Below are 16,098 nucleotides of genomic sequence, written 5' to 3' on the forward strand. Positions count from 1 at the left end.
GGATTTGACAGAAGGACTACAATTTGAAGGCAGGTTATCCCGTAAGCCGAAAGACACAGCACATAGTTCCTATCATAGTGAAAGTAGGGACCCGCGTACAACAAGGCATTTCTACCGCCTCTGAAGGCAGTAGAGAGAGCCTCAAAAGCTTAGCGAAATTAAATAAAATGGCTCTCTTTTTTGTTGTCTCATGTACAACGCTTAGGGTTATGCGTCTATACGCGGGTTCATTTATCCGTTTTAAGTATCCATCGCGAAATGTGCTCGCTGTGATCGCTTGGCTCGATGAATATTAAAAGGAAAGAGAATACTTTATGAAATATATTGTCATATTCCTATGACCCTATCCAAGTGAATGCCTCTTTCATCCCGCAATTCAATTCCGGAATGGCTTCTCAGCAAGTGATCTTCTTCGGGGGTCAAGGAGGTCGCTCTAGCGGTTATGCTCCCTCAACTATTACGCTCAAGGGAAATGAAAACTCCCATTGCTTAACACTATTATTATCTGCCTGTCATTCAATATTTCTGGAGGAGGCTTTCAAAGCAAGGAAAGGTTCGAATGCCCCGGCGTGGGCAAGGTTTGATGTTTTCCCATCTCCAGAAAGATTATTAGTCTTGTCACCCGAAGAGTCAACCAACCCCATTCTACAGGGTGTATCATTGTGTTTGAATCAATTGTTGACTTATTTAAACTATGATTGCGATCTTCAAAACCCAGAACCCGTCGCCATAATGGGTTTCTGCTCGGGAATGCTTCCCGCTGTGGTTGTTGCCTGCAGCGAATCGTTGGATGAATACATCGCCTACAGCAAAGAGGCCATACGAGCAGCTTTTTGGGTAGGGTATAGGGCAGCTGAGTTGAGTAGTAATATTGGTGGCCGCCAATGGAACGAGCTTCCATGGGCTATGTCAGTGAGTGGGAAGACACGGGAGGTTCTGATGGAAGAAATCGTGATATTCAACCAGACGTCTAAGAAGACTACGGCGCATGAAGTTATTATTCTCGCCAATATATTTGGTGAGAAAGGATTCAGTATTGTTGGTCCTGGATACTTGCTAGAGCAGTTCCGCTCTCGATATCATTCGGAGAACACAGCATTCGCTCTTATACCAGTTCACGCTCTATACCATGCGGGTGAAAACTCAGCGAGCGCGTTAGAAGCTGTTCTCACGGACCTGAACACGGATAGATGCGCTTTTCCTTCTAGAGACAAATTGAAAAGGCCATTATGGTCCTGTCACAACGGAGGGATCCTCAACGCGGCTGGTCCGGACCAAAACTCGTTGCTCCAATGCATACTAACCTGTATTCTCGTGGAACAAGCAGATCTTCTGACTACTTGGAACAATATGGTGAAAGAGATGGAACTTTCAAATAGCAGTTGGAGCGCGATCACCATTGGTGATGGAGCTCGAGCGTTACTTTCGACCGTCAATAAAGATGTTCACTCATCTTCAAAACATTCGTTCATTGACTTACCCCGTCTTCCCATGAACTCAAATTCCGGCTCTTGTAATGAGTTTGCGGTGGTTGGAATGTCAGTTAATTTTCCCTCCGGGCTCGGAAAAGCGCAGTTCTGGAATATGCTGGAATTAGGTCTTAATGCTGCTCAGGAGGTAAGTCCTTTGCTTCTTCGAAGTTTTAGATACTTTTTATGATATCGTATCCCTGATCATCAAATCTTCAGATTCCAGGCACCCGCTTCTGTGTTGATGATTACCAGGTGGGAAAAGGTCAACACGGCTCAAAGCGCGAAATGAAAATCCAGCATGGCAACTTCATCAACAACCCTTTCTCATTTGATCATGAATTCTTCAATATCTCACCTCGCGAGTCAAAATCTATGGATCCTCAGCAGAAACTCTTGCTTCAAGGGGCTGTGAGCGCTTTGGACGACGCGGGATATGTACCTTACTCGACACCATCGTATAATCCTGAGACCATGGCATGTTACGTTGGCATAGCTACAGAGGATTATGTACAAAATTTGAACTCAGAAATTGATGTCTATTATTCGACTGGTGAGAACTCAGGCCTAACCCTCCACAGCCCTGAATGATTCAATTGCTTACTCGTTACGTACACAAGGGACATTACGTGCTTTTTTAAGCGGAAAAATCTCATACGCATTTGGGTGGAGTGGGCCTTCGGTTGTTATTGACACGGCATGCTCGTCGTCTACTGTTGCCATCTTGAATGCTTGTCGAGCACTAGCTGCAGGCGACTGTTCCGCAGCATTAGCAGGTGGCGCAAATGTTATCACTAGCCCAGATGTAAGCGAAGACTCACTCATAATAGTTCAATTGTTTTACTCACATTTGATTCTTAGATGTATATCGGTCTCTCACGCGCTCATTTTCTGAGTAGTACCGGTCAGTGCAGGCCATTTGATGCCGGTGCTGATGGCTACTGTCGCTCAGAAGGATGCGGCCTATTTGTAATCAAAAGACTCGAAGACGCTGTCCGTGAACACGACCGGATTTATGGGGTCATTAAAGGCATCGAAATCAATCAGAGCGGGAATGCCACTTCAATCACACACCCTCATGCCGAAACTCAGCAGAAATTATTTCAAAAAGTTTTGACATCTTCTGGAATTGATCCTGCAACTATTAGTGTTGTAGAGGCACATGGCACGGGTACACAAGTATGTTTCCTCCCAAGATGTCTCTTTTTCCTATTCTCTAGCTCAACTTTGATATAGGCGGGTGACGGGACGGAAGCTTCGAGCTTGATGTCAGTGTTTGGCGGCCTGTCAAGTATCCAATCTGTTTACTTGACTTCCATAAAAGGAAATATAGGGCATGCGGAAGCCGCTTCTGGTGCTGCAAGCCTCGCAAAGCTATTGCTTATGCTACAAAATAGAACCATACCTCCTCAGGTTGGTCTCAAAAGACTCAACCCTAAGTTAGAACGATTGATGGCTCAAAATTTCCACATTTCCACTCAAGCAATCGAGTGGAAACCTCCGCGTAACATTCCAAGGAGGGCTTTATTAAACAATTTTGGAGCAGCTGGATCTAATGCGACTTTGATTGTGGAAGAATATGAGAGACGCACTCCAATGAAAACGAGGCATGAACAACGATCAACATACATGTTCATCCTTTCAGCTAAAACTGAACAAGCGCTCAGGACTTTGATAAATCGACACAAGGAGTTTCTGCAGAAAAATGATCAATACGATTCTATCGCGAATATTTGCTACACGGTCACAGCCCGAAGACGTTTGTATGTCTGGAGACTTTCACTGGCAGTAAGCTCATCAAAAGACTTATTGAAACAGCTAAACGATGAGCATTCGATTAATCAATGCGTTGAATCTATTGGCAGCCCGGTCACATTTGTCTTCTCGGGTCAAGGTGGCTTTTATGCTGGTATGGCTAAGAGTTTACTGTCTACGTCTTCTCTTTTTCGTGACAAAGTAACGGAGTGCGATCAGATATTGAAACTTTTCAATTTGCCAAGCGTAATCCCAATTCTAGAAGGATTGTCATCTCCTGACTCGAAGCTTGATTTCATTCTCTGGTCGCAGATAGCGTCTTTCGTATTGGAATACGCAGTGGCATTTCTTTGGCTCTCTTGGGGTGTCAAACCGGATTTAGTTATTGGTCACAGGTGAGACAGGCAACACTTTCACTCGGATTCTTGAATCTCTCTTAACTTTAAAGTGTAGTCTAGGAGAGTACGCTGCCATGGCTTTCACTGAGGCACTGTCTTTAAAAGACTCTTTGGGAATGATTGTACGTCGAGCTCAACTAATGGTGGAACTATGTCAGTGCGGTCAATCCGGCATGTTAGCATGTGAAAGCTCCGTTTCCTTCATAGGGAAAATATTCGCTTCTGATGGATTTCAAAACCTGTCGATAGCCTGTGATAATGGCCCTACAAGCTGTGTAGTTTCAGGACCAAATCAGGATTTGGACCGCCTAGCACAAATACTTCGAAGCCAGGCCGTTCGCTGTAAATCCTTGGATGTGGCTATTGGTTTCCATTCTGACGCTTTAGAACCCATCATGAAGCCCTTAGAAGAGCATTGTCGTGACTTTGTGTTCCATGCTCCGAAATTCCCTATGGGGTCCTGTTTGCATGGTCGTCTCCTCGATTCCAGCGAACTTGAACCCAGTTATATAGTGCAGCAAACTCGAGGGACGGTTCGTTTCAAGCGACTTCTAGAGTCTCTTCGTGAGGCTAGGATGAATTCTGGGATCTTTATCGAAATTGGCCCTCATCCCATCACCCTTCCAATGATCAATTCGATGTTTCGTGACGACGGGTGCTTATCTCTTGCATCAATTGCCAAAAATGAAGATGCATGGGCAACTTTGTGCTCGAGTCTGCGAGAAATCAGCGACCGAGGAATTCCTATTCGCTGGCGCGAAGTATTTGACGGCACAGATGCGACGGTCACCGATGTTCCCGAGTATCCGTTCAAAAGCCACTCGCACTACATTCCTTTCTCTGAAATGAGACATCAGACCGATGACATTGCTAAGCAAGTAATTTCCGCAAAGCCAAATTCATTTGAGCTCTTGGACAGTATTCTCTATGAGATGAAGTCGGAACTCAATGTACCGTCAAAATTTTCCACCGAGCTCGCCTCTCTCTCCAAGTACATCTTAGGTCATGTGGTCGGGGAATTCCCTCTGTGCCCGGCGTCAGTTTATATCGAATGTGTTCTTGAGGCCGCCCACTGGGATGACAAGTTCAATAAAGAATTTGTGCTCACTGTCCATAACATTGACTTCGGTTTGCCGCTTCTCTATTCCGAAGAGCGTCTCTCGAATTCTATCGACCTGACATTTGAAAACGGAGTGCCAACCTATGATCAGATCTCAGAAACACGAATTACTAGGCGAAAATTCACGTTTACGCAGAGCGTATCATCTGAGCCCAGTCACTCTCCGAAGAAAAACAGCGAGGCGCTTTGTTCTGGGTGGGCCGAATGGGAAAATGTCAAAGATATTGAATATCTTTTCAGTCGAAGCTCGGCATATATTAGACGACAGATTGCTCATTTGCAGGGTAGAGAGACCAATACAAACGTCTTTCGACCCAAGGCACTTTATCAACTAGTCTTCCCGAGGGTTGTCTCATACGGCGAAGAGTTTCAGACCATCAAGGAACTAAAAGTCTTGGAAGATGGGTTAGAAGCCCACGGGACATTTAAGATACCACCCATATCTAGCAAAGGGGGTATTCTTACTCCTGTTTTTGTGGACACCCTTCTTCATGCAGCAGGCTTTGTAGCCAATAGCTATATCCAGAAAACAGAGGCGTGCATCTGCGCAAAAGTAGAGTCTATCAAGGTTTTCTATCAAGACTTGGACCTACATCAAACTTTCCAGGTGTATACCAGCTTACTTGAATGCAACAATGGCGTCCTCCTTGGGGAAGCATACGCAGTTACTCTCGATGGTACGGTGGTCGGGACAGTGGAGGGTATGCACTTCAAGAAGTTGAATTTAAAATCTTTTAAGGCTCATTTATCACGCCAACTGTTGCACGATACCCCAAATCAGGTATCGTTACAAGTCAAGGGCAATCAGCAGAAGCCTAACAAGCAGAAAGATGATGATTTTGTTGTAACAAGGAAAGAGCCACAACCAAAACAGGATATGAACGTTCCTAAAATTGTACTGGAAACAATTTGTCAAATCTGCGAACGACCCCTCAATTCGATTCGAGGTTCAAGTACTCTCCTAAGTCTGGGAATAGACTCTATGATGCGGATTGAGCTTGGGAACCTGCTGGCAAAGAAATTGACGAACGTGGATCTAGACATGGACCACATGACTGAAATAGATACTATTTCGCAGCTCCAGGAATATATCATCGAGAAAGCTGCAAAATCAGAGCCGTACACATCATCCGCTTCTGATATAGCTCATGATTCATCTATCGGAAACTCCTCCACTCCAGCTGATACTCCGTTTAGCGGATTATCAAGTCAAAGCCAAACACCCCCAGTAGCCGAAGGCCTCCATGATTTATATCATATAATCAATCAGACTTGCGAAATACCATTGTCCAAGATAAGTCCCGAAATCGCTCTCGAATCGCTTGGCATGGATTCTCTCATGGCCATTGAATTACAAGAGGCTCTGCAGCAACATTTCGGACAGTCGTTACCTGAGAATAATCCAGTGTCCAACTGGACCGTCCAGGACTTGATCATCCACTTGGGATTGAACAAGCATGAGGATTATATAAAAAGCTTGCAAGATATCAATCAAGATACGAGCTTCTCGATGCTCGCTGTTACACCTGTACTCACACACCTACAGAATGGAGATCCCAGTCTACCTCCCTTAATCCTCTTCCACGATGGTAGTGGTACGATGGAATACTATAAAAAGCTCAAGAATATCGGCAGCAACGTTTATGCAATCATGAATCCGATCTTGAAAGAAGATCACTGGGCGAAAAGTTTGACCGATATGGCTCACCAGTATGCGTCTGCAATATCGACCACTATTGAAGGGCCATTCATTCTTGGAGGTAAATATGCCATGTCCCTAAACTCGAAGATAAAATTTCTGACCACAGATGTTTGCAATTACAGGTTGGTCTTTCGGTGGTGTCTTGTCACATGCAGTTGCACAGTGCCTTGAGCGCTTAGACGAGAAAGTCTTAGCAGTCATCATGATTGACTCGCCATGTCCAGAAAATCTTGAGCCCCTTCCATCAGCTATAGTAAAATATGTCCTAGGCCAAAAGAATCTTTCCTACTCTACAGAGTTGGTGATTACCGCACAGTTTCAGAAACATGCTCAGTTCTTAGCTGAGTATTCTTCTCAGAGAAGCGCGACACAGGGGTTTATTGCCAAAGAAAGAAAATACTTTATGATCTACTGCCAGGACACCTTGAACACAAGCAAAATATGCGGAGTAGATCATCCTTGGCTGTCAGACAAAAACTGTCGGGAGCAAGCACTCAATCAGTGGGAGCAAATTCTTGGTCGATCTCTGACGGTACTTCGAATACCTGGAAATCACTTCCAAGTATTTGACTCAGCCTACGTAAGTTGAGGAAAATAAATTTACTCCTAGTAGGCAGAATCGGCTGACAATGCTCTTTTCAGGTTGATGTCGTATCACAGCAGCTGCAACAAGCCTATACGGCTGCAATTTAGGGCATAGGGCAAGCATAGAAGGTTGAGGGCCAAGTAGCAGTATTACGCACGTCATATATTTTTGCATTTTTATCTGAATTAAAGTTTAGCCAATACTTCTTTGCCTTTTCATTGACTATTGCTCCAAAAATGGGGCTTTGTTACATGTACGAGTTACATAAAGAACATCAATAAAAATGTATGACTGCCTAGATTGTAATACTCAGGTTGGCCAATACGTACTATCGAGTAGAGATTATGTAGTATTGTTTCAATACATCCACTAGATGGATTTGTCAAGGATAACGTATTTCAATAGACATATACGTGGATAAAGATTCCCTCAGTCGCCCTCGTGTACAAGGACAAATTCCGCATATTCAGTCTAAAAATATCGGAGTTACATAGGATCTCTCTGCGTCTAAAGCTCTAGGGACCTCAGTACTCATGAGACCGGAGTACAATTGTGGTTCGCATCCGTCACCCGAATACCCTATTCCAGCTTCTTAATCACACTGGCTAAACAAGCAACACGAGTCATACATTATGAGAAGCTTGTGAATAAGAAGTCTACATCTACGTCGAGCTGTTCCAATCAATATCTACGTTGTACCTAAAAGCGAAGCTGAAAAAGAAAGGTCATTCCCTTGTGATTTACAGAGGATCTTGCTTTCAAGATCATTAGGCATGGCACACTCCATTTTGCCTTGCCACTTTCGTGATGGTTTCCGTCAACCAGCGACAGAACCACACTGGACGATACGGGATGAGGTCAGATCACTTACGGAGGAAAGGTTATACTACTAACAAGGACTAACGTTGGGGTTTTTAGGATGATGGTATTACCTATGAACCTCCTCCTAGCACAGAGATTGTGACTTCTACTTGTCATAACGACTTGGGTATCAATGTTCTTCGTACATGGCCCACTCTATACGATGGCACAGCTTCTCCCCACGGCATACCTGAATGGTGGAATCCGCCTTCAAAAGTCGATGTTCTAATAGTTGGAGGTATGAGGCCCTAAGCAACACTTTCTTTGTACTTTGTGTGTGTGAATTGAACTAAAAAGAAGTCATACGGGCATCCAGCGGGACCCAGTGGTCTAGAAGCCGCATTAAGTCTCATTCGGCAGGGTCTGACTTTTCGTATTATCGATAAAGCACCACACCCACTCATTGCTGGTCGGGCAGACGGAGTTCAACCTCGATTTCTAGAGACCCTTGCAACATGGGGTCTAGCTCAGGAAGTTCATGAAGAAGGTCCACTTATTGAGCGAACCGCAATCTACTATAATGGGGAACTTCTCCATCACGGCAGGTCTCACCAGTCAGACTCGCGGTATCGAGGTCTTCATATTATCACGCAAGGTCAAATTGAGAGAATCTATGTTCGTGATCTCCTCAGACACCGTATGCTTGTGGAACGTAATACGACCTTGAAAGAATTTTACGTTGATCCCGAGCTATCAAAGACGGTGTCACCAAATGCATATCCAGTCCGCGCGGTGATTGAAAACAGTGTGAACGGCAAACAGGAAAATATTGAGGCTAAATACTTAGTCGGCAGCGATGGCGCATCAAGCTCGATTCGCAAGAGATTGGGTATTCCTTTCGATGGTGTGAGCACAAATATCTATTGGGGTATCATGGACTGTGTGTTTGAGACAGATTATCCTCACGCATGGATTTTTGGGTAATTCCATCTGGTCTTCACAAAAAAAGAACAAAATAGCCTATGAACATGCTAAACAATCCTTAGATCCGTTGTTAGCTCTGAGCACGGAGGATGTGTGATTATACCTCGGGAAAATGGTTACATTCGGTAAGCTAAATAAAAGTTAGCACAATGTTTCCTTGCTGATGACTATCGGAAAGTCTATATACCCAGCTAGATGTGTCTAGTACGGGTTCCCTTGCACAATCTCGACAAGAGCGCGACGCTACCTTCGCAGAAGCTGGAGGACAGGTTAACATACACTCGATAACGCCGGAGGAAGTTCTCGAACAAGCGAATCGTATCTTCTCTCCGTATAAGCTTAAATTTGGTGCACCCCTAAGTTGGTTTGCAATTTGGAAAAGTAAGATAAGCAACATTGTCCGATTTATCCTCCAAGACAGCTAACAGGAATACCAGTCAGTGAACGAGTTGCCAGATCTTTTTCTTCGGATGATCTAAGAGTGCATTTAGCAGGAGATGCTGCGTAAGTTCATCTTATTCCCCAAAGCTTAATTCACTGCAGGACTGAAAATGAATACTGCTATAGACACGTGCACAGTGTAATGGGAGCTTTTGGTCTCAATGCATCCATCCTAGATGCAGCGAATCTGGCTTGGAAACTGGGCATGTCAGTAAAGAACCAAGCTCAAGCCAATCAGCTGCTGCGCACCTATGACCAGGAACGACGACTGCACGCAGCGCACATCATCGAAACTTCTGGGAAGTATCTCCGATTTGTCTGCAATTCTGCCTTGCCGACAGCTCGACTATACCATCTTGGGGCCGATTTGGGCATAAATGGTTCGTCTGGATTTGAGAAATTTTTCAGCACTTCTGAAAATAAGCCGAATGGTTCAGATTATCATTCTGAAGATATGAATCACTTGAATGATAAGAAGTCTAACGGAACGCTCATGAAAGACTTGAATGGCACGACTCAAAATGGCGTTGACGGCAGCGAGCAGCACGCTACATATTCGAAGAAAATATTCTTCGAGTCTCCCAAGAAAGCTAAAGAATTCATCCATCAATTCTTTGCTCGACATGGGCCGTTTCTTCTCGGTGTGGACAGTCCATATGGTATTAGTTGTATTAACCCAGGTGAGACAAAACTTGCTTCTCCAAAGGGATCCGCTGTACAAGTCCGTAATGGTGTACGTGCGCCAAATCCCAGAGTTTGCTTTGACGTCGGCCATACTGGCTATCTCTATGATAAATTCGAAGGTTCTAGTCGATTTCATTTGGTGGTCTTCGGCTGGGATGCACTCGGGGTAGTTCGTCAGCAGTTGAGTAAATTTTCTCAGGCATTATCTTCCTCTGCATCCGACAGTTTCTTTAACAGGTATGGCGGACGTGAGCTGTTTGATATTGTCTTTGTCGTCAAAGGAGTTCTATGGCAAGTTGAGAAACAGCTCGCTGCCGATGAGTCCATGACAGACTTAAAACACCATTCAACTGTGGTTTTCGATGATCGACCTCCTGATGAAGACGCTCACAATACATGGGGCGTGAATAACCGCACAGGAGCTGTAGTTGTTGTTCGACCTGACCTCTGGGTTGGGTTCAGCTGTGCGCCTCAAGATGTCGACGAGCTCAACAGGTACTTCGATGGCTTCTTAGTACCTAAATAACATCCTTCAGTACACGAAACGGTCTTCGGACTTTATTTGCAAGTCCTGCTGAATATCGGAATGACGCAAGTAGTCTTAGCGAGCGTATTTCGAAGCGCACCCATGATACTATTACTGATCACAACTTGCATATGTAATTTGTCCTTTGTTTAAGAAACTCTTTCAATCTATGAAAATGTAATTAGTTGATGAAAGCCAATAGATAATGGAGATCTTGTTCATCCCATTTATATATGTATGTATCTAGAGTGCAGATATTCTTTCCAGCTTTGTCAGAACTTGAAAGGAAGCTTTCATGGGCTACCACGGTTTGACGATCACTGTTGTCCCATACGGGGTTCAAGCTCCTATGGGCAGCCACGGTTCACTCCGTCATTTCTCTTCCATGTGGGTTCCAAGCCCCTAGGGGTAGCAGCCCGTATGGGAAGACCAAGCCATGATAGCCCACAGGAGCTTCAATCCCGCATGGGAGAATAGCTCACATGAGTCACCACAGTTTGTCTATCGCATGCGGGTCGTCATCCCATATGAGATTCAGCCTCTTATGGGCTACCACGACTTATCTATCGCACGCGGGTTGCCATACCTTGTGGAGTATTGTTTATTGTGGGATTGCGACTCATATGGGAGGCCGTAATTTGTGCAACCCCTGTGACCCATTGACTCCCGAGGGATCGTTTTTCATATGGGAAACCACGATTTTGTCATCGCACGCGGTCTATCATCCCATGTGGGCGGTGATCTTTTGAGGGATAAAATTTCCTATGGGGTATGATGGTTTATCCGTTTCACGCGGGTTGCTGACCCATACGGGATAGCATTTGATACCATGATTTGTCAATCCCCTGTGGAATCTTGTCTCATGAGGGCTAGTGCAGCTACAACGATCTGTCTATTGCACGAGGGCTGCCGTCTCATATGGGCTCCGGTGTGCGGTAACACGCCGATTCAGCCAATTGTTACCTAGAAGTTGGTTACGCTCTATCATGTTATAATACATGTAAGCCCCTTGGCTGTAACGTATTTCAACATCCCTAGCACTGATTTGGTTGTGAAAGCTGTTTTCTATGTATAAATATTGCTGTTGGGTGTACCTATTATTTTTGATAGTCATTAAACACAAATGTTGTGCCAAAGTCCAGTCGGTCTTGTAAGGGCTCATTCAATAGTCATATTGGAAGCTAAGTACAAGAATACCAAACATGGAGAAAGAAAGAAAAAGCTAGGAATGTGAGGCTATCTGCAAACAAGATGTATTGTCGTGATCACGTGACAGAATCACGAACCCCCCTACGTAACCCTAGCATGTGACTACGTAAACCGAACTCTGCGAATAACCTCATTACTGACCGTCACAGGTCTGGACTCAATGGTATAGGAGGTTAATCCAAGAGTTGGACAGGAGAAATTATCAATATGGTAGAAGGTCGTTCGGTGTCTTCAATCTTCATTAACAAGATACTGTTGCTAACCTACAGAGACTGAAGCTTGAGAAGAAAGAATCCTAGTTACAAGAAACCCCCTTCTTATGAATGTGTGGGTCATTGACAGGAAACCTCACATTGTCCATCTAATTGATATGGCTTGTCACAGATATCGCGTTGTACTGTTTCAGTACTGTTATAGGTGCACCATAACGATCGGGTTCCATGTAGGGATTAACATCCCATATCTAGAATTTTTTCTATTGGGCCATATCCCATATAGAATATTTCGATAGAGGAAAGTTCGATATCGTAACCGGAACTCGCTTTTGCGCTCTTTGGCCTGCTGCAACAAGCTGAGAGGTCAGCTCAGTACTCCCAACTTCCATATTCAAGGTTCAAGGTACATTTTTAGCAGCAACGACAGGTTGCTGCGCAAATAGTGCACATATTATTGTAAAGTGTATTGTAGCAATATCCGGCTGCAGCGAATACTGCACACTGTGAAGACCGATCATTGCATTGTTCTGCCTCTGGAGTGGGAGCTGCTATTGTCGGGACTAGCAGCATTCCTAGAGTGACAAAGAGAGCTATAGGAGAAATATGCATTTTGATCAAGAATAACGAAATGACTGAAGTAATTGATGTAAAGTTTTTTAAAAGGAACTCCAAATATTGATATGGGATGAATGTATAATGATATAAACAGAGAAATATAGGAGTGGTGAGAGCATATGGCTTACTATATGCTTATTAAGTATGTCCCAATAAGAGAGCTTTTGGCCCCTGATGCGTTATTTTGCCGTCCTGCTTGGCTGGGTAACTAGTTCATAACGTTGCTATTATTCCCTAGATGTCTTTACTAGCCTAATTTAGTAAAATACGTAAGAACTCACGCCAATAATTTTAACCCTATCAACCAACATCTATATAGTAGACGCTACACTATTTTACTACCGTACTAGCACTACCCGAGCAGGGTGGGGGGAATCATCGGGACGAGTAATGCCATTTGCTAAGGCGCTTGCATCTATTACTGTAAGCAGCGAAGGTCGCGGAGACGGATGAGTTTCGATTCCCGTGCCGCGATCCTTTGTGTTGGACTAAGGCGCTTACACCTATTACTATCAGCAGCAAAGACCGTGGGCACGGATGAGCTTGGATTGCCGTGCCGCGATTCCACCAAATTTATATTCATTCTCGACCAAGCAAAACCCCTGTAGAGGTACATCCAATATTGATAGTATTTTTTAGTTGAACGTGTAGAAGAAGTATTACATTCCCCCCAATTTTTACTAAGATTGTCAACTATTTCGTGCCTTTCGTTTCTTCTACATCTATTGATATGAGTGAGATTACAATCGACGGAGGCTGTCTCTGCGGGATAATCCAGTACGAACTATCGGGGGCTTCCATGCTAAACGCTCTCTGCCACTGCAACAACTGTCGAAAGGTGTCTGGATCTACTTTTATGGCGAATGGGGCCTATAAGAAGATAGTACAAAACCCATTTTCTATCAACATACCATATCAATTTTCTAATATGCTTACATTAGCAACTCTATATCCGCACCGGTCAAGAGCACTTAAAAACATACCATGACAGCCAAACCGATGCAGGACACACCATAGAACGCTCTTTCTGCGATAACTGTGGATCGCATCTATTCGCAGTGAATTCCATGCTGGAGGGAACGGTGTTTGTGACCAGCGGAACGATGAACCTTGATGGAAAAGAATGGACTCCGCAGCGGGAGTATTTCTGCAAAAGGAGATGGAATTGGATGCCACTTATTGATGGAACAGAGAGAATTAATGCGATGACATGATGTTGGAATTCTGCCCTTAGATAGTCAGCACCGCCTACCGGATGTAGTTAGCACGCTGGTAGCTAGATATTTCCGCTCCTAGGTGTCAGATATCTGGCATTCAAACGAGGCAGAGAGATCGACTGTTCAATCTTACAGGTCTAAAAGGCACCTTTAGGCATATATCTGGGCACCTAGATTTCAGCCCAATATTTACCTGTCGGTATAGCAATCTTGCCTATCTCGGCGCGGGAATGGGATATAGTTTATCCGTGCGCTATAGCGTACGGAGGATAACTACACCCCACCACCCGCATCCCCCTAGTTCTGAGGATTAGTCGCAATATTAGGAAATTCAGTATTACTGGCTCAGTCAGCTTGTTGGATTAGCTGTCCTTCTTAGATCTTGCGATCCAATGAAGGTAAACCAACATTACCCCTCCTGATAGCTCATAAATCACCCCGCCAAAGGTGTCTATAAAGGACCGGCTTTGAAACTTGAAAGACAGAGAGACAGAGGGACAACTCAATACATACAATCTTGCTAGTCACTTCTTTTCTTTGATCCTAGTAAAACACTCTTCAGGATTGGCCTGGAATAAACCGACTAATCCGACAGTACGCCCGCTGCCCAATTAGAAGGCGCCGCCAGCCACTAGGCTTAGATGCGTGTATGAATCAATCAATCAATCAATCAATTAATCAATCTTCTGGTGTCCCACTAGATTCCTTGCTTTCTTAGCTATTGGAAAGACACCAGGTTTGCGACAAAGTCCTTGCAATATACCACATTGTAAAGGCGCAAAATTTGAAAGTCTTCTACTAAGGCCGTGGATTTCGATATCCACCTCTCCATATCCTAAAATAGGTACTTGGTGGGTGCCTGTTCATAGGAAGTCTCCTGGCGTTGCTTTCCGGAAGTTCACAAACCTTTCTATCTTATTGAAAACGTGAATTAACGATCCTGAATCCAATAAAGCTGAATACTTTATATATTCATTGATTGACAGTGCAGCCAAATCCTTTTCTATATAAAGATAGCAAATCGATCTGCAGCTGCCTACTGCCAACTTAAATAGTCAATTCGAACTTGCTGTTTCTCCTTGGAAAGTGGCCTCATTCTGAGTATTTTGAGCTGTAGATTCTCGTTGCTTTTGGGATAGACTTCTAGAGTGAGACTATTCTCTCCCTTGAGAAGGAGCTTGTCCCTATTCTTTAGTTAGTACACGCCTTACCTCTTTTATTAATGGTACATTGCTATTGAGCTATCTATCTGCTCTTTGTTGAAGCTAAAGCTTTGGTTCGAACTCTTGAGGAGCCTTGTAATCAAAGATATAGAAGTAGAAGTCAATAAAGTATATGCTCCTATATGCAGGGCAGGTCAGTTTAGGTCCACCCCTTTTATCTAGAGCAAATTTACTGTGTCGTCCTCCTTTGAACAATTGTAATCATAAATATTGTTATCCACGCTCTGCAGATCTCTCTTGCTACGAACTCTCTTTGTTCTCCTCTTCGTTGTCGTCACTCTTGCTCAGATAAGTAGCCAAAGACCCTTTTATTATATAGAATTATTGTTTTATATAGAGTTGTGGGATGGGTCTCCGGAAACTGTTTGATAGATCCTTATAGGTAAGAGATCCGTCATCAATCTTTGGATTGATTGAGTGCTCAAAAGACATTACCCACACCTCATCTAGTGGTCGAATAGTCCTGAGAAACTGAGATGCCCAATCCTCTGTATCTTGGGTAAAGAACATGAATTTCTTACTTCCTTGAAGCATAATTTCTTCCCACTTGACTATCCAGGTCTCCGGATCTCGCGGAGTGCCTCTGAAAGGTTTCATATGCTGATTATAGTCATCTTGTATATGTTGCTGAATTTCCCGCGATCCTTGACCAACTTGTGCTTTCAAATTATTGTACGCTTCCTTCCAACTGCGTGTCACATACACACAAGTCTTGAGATAGCTGTGGCACACGGTCTGCTTCATCCATTCGAAGATTTTATCGATATCTCTATGTTGAACCTCACACTCACTGAATTCCATCTTGTAGTTGTTGAGACATAGGTTAAAATCATTTCTTGCTCTCTGCTCAGCGCAGCCATCGACTGTATCTTCATTCATAGTGCTTGGTCGATTGAGCAGAGTTCTGACGTGTTCCTTGGGCTGCACCTATCTAGGCTTGTGCAGGGTTCTAGGGTTTAGGCAGGTAGTCCTGCATCTTTGGTCGAACAGGTTTCTTGATTGGTTTCTCAGTTCCCTGGAGGATAGGAAGAAGATCGTTGGCTCTTGCTTGATTGAGAAGTTCGTTTTCCCAATTGTCCCAATCCTCTGGGGAATTGAGCTTATACTCGGTGGCAACGTTGGACAACATATTGATATAGAGCCGGTAGGGGTA

General features: G+C 44.1%; 3 protein-coding genes across 3 annotated transcripts, besides 1 other annotated feature; 2 read left to right on the forward strand and 1 right to left on the reverse strand.

Annotated features, from left to right (window-relative positions):
* Positions 1 to 387: 387 nt before the first annotated feature.
* Positions 388 to 7,137, forward strand: TSTA_052680 (polyketide synthase, putative; the record flags this gene model as incomplete). Its single annotated transcript, XM_002486813.1, has 8 exons — positions 388 to 1,617; positions 1,689 to 2,022; positions 2,090 to 2,274; positions 2,331 to 2,648; positions 2,706 to 3,619; positions 3,678 to 6,502; positions 6,567 to 7,024; positions 7,087 to 7,137. 8 exons carry the CDS (start codon positions 388 to 390, stop codon positions 7,135 to 7,137), a joined length of 6,315 nt encoding a protein of 2,104 aa, XP_002486858.1.
* A 557-nt stretch (positions 7,138 to 7,694) lies between these two features.
* TSTA_052690 (uncharacterized protein) lies at positions 7,695 to 10,636 on the forward strand. The gene is made up of 7 exons (XM_002486814.1): positions 7,695 to 7,887; positions 7,949 to 8,129; positions 8,208 to 8,811; positions 8,878 to 8,940; positions 8,994 to 9,196; positions 9,253 to 9,319; positions 9,383 to 10,636. Exons 1-7 carry the CDS (start codon positions 7,804 to 7,806, stop codon positions 10,464 to 10,466), a joined length of 2,286 nt encoding a protein of 761 aa, XP_002486859.1. The 5' UTR covers positions 7,695 to 7,803; the 3' UTR covers positions 10,467 to 10,636.
* Positions 10,637 to 14,374: 3,738 nt separating this feature from the next.
* Positions 14,375 to 14,406: a microsatellite.
* Positions 14,407 to 15,266: 860 nt separating this feature from the next.
* On the reverse strand, positions 15,267 to 16,074 carry TSTA_052700 (uncharacterized protein; the record flags this gene model as incomplete). The annotated part of the gene is made up of 2 exons (XM_002486815.1): positions 15,267 to 15,872; positions 15,934 to 16,074. 2 exons carry the CDS (start codon positions 16,072 to 16,074, stop codon positions 15,267 to 15,269), a joined length of 747 nt encoding a protein of 248 aa, XP_002486860.1.
* Positions 16,075 to 16,098: the final 24 nt, after the last annotated feature.

This window comes from Talaromyces stipitatus, genomic scaffold (assembly GCF_000003125.1).
Source record: "Talaromyces stipitatus ATCC 10500 scf_1105507295487 genomic scaffold, whole genome shotgun sequence".
Taxonomy (NCBI): Eukaryota; Fungi; Ascomycota; class Eurotiomycetes; order Eurotiales; family Trichocomaceae; genus Talaromyces; species Talaromyces stipitatus.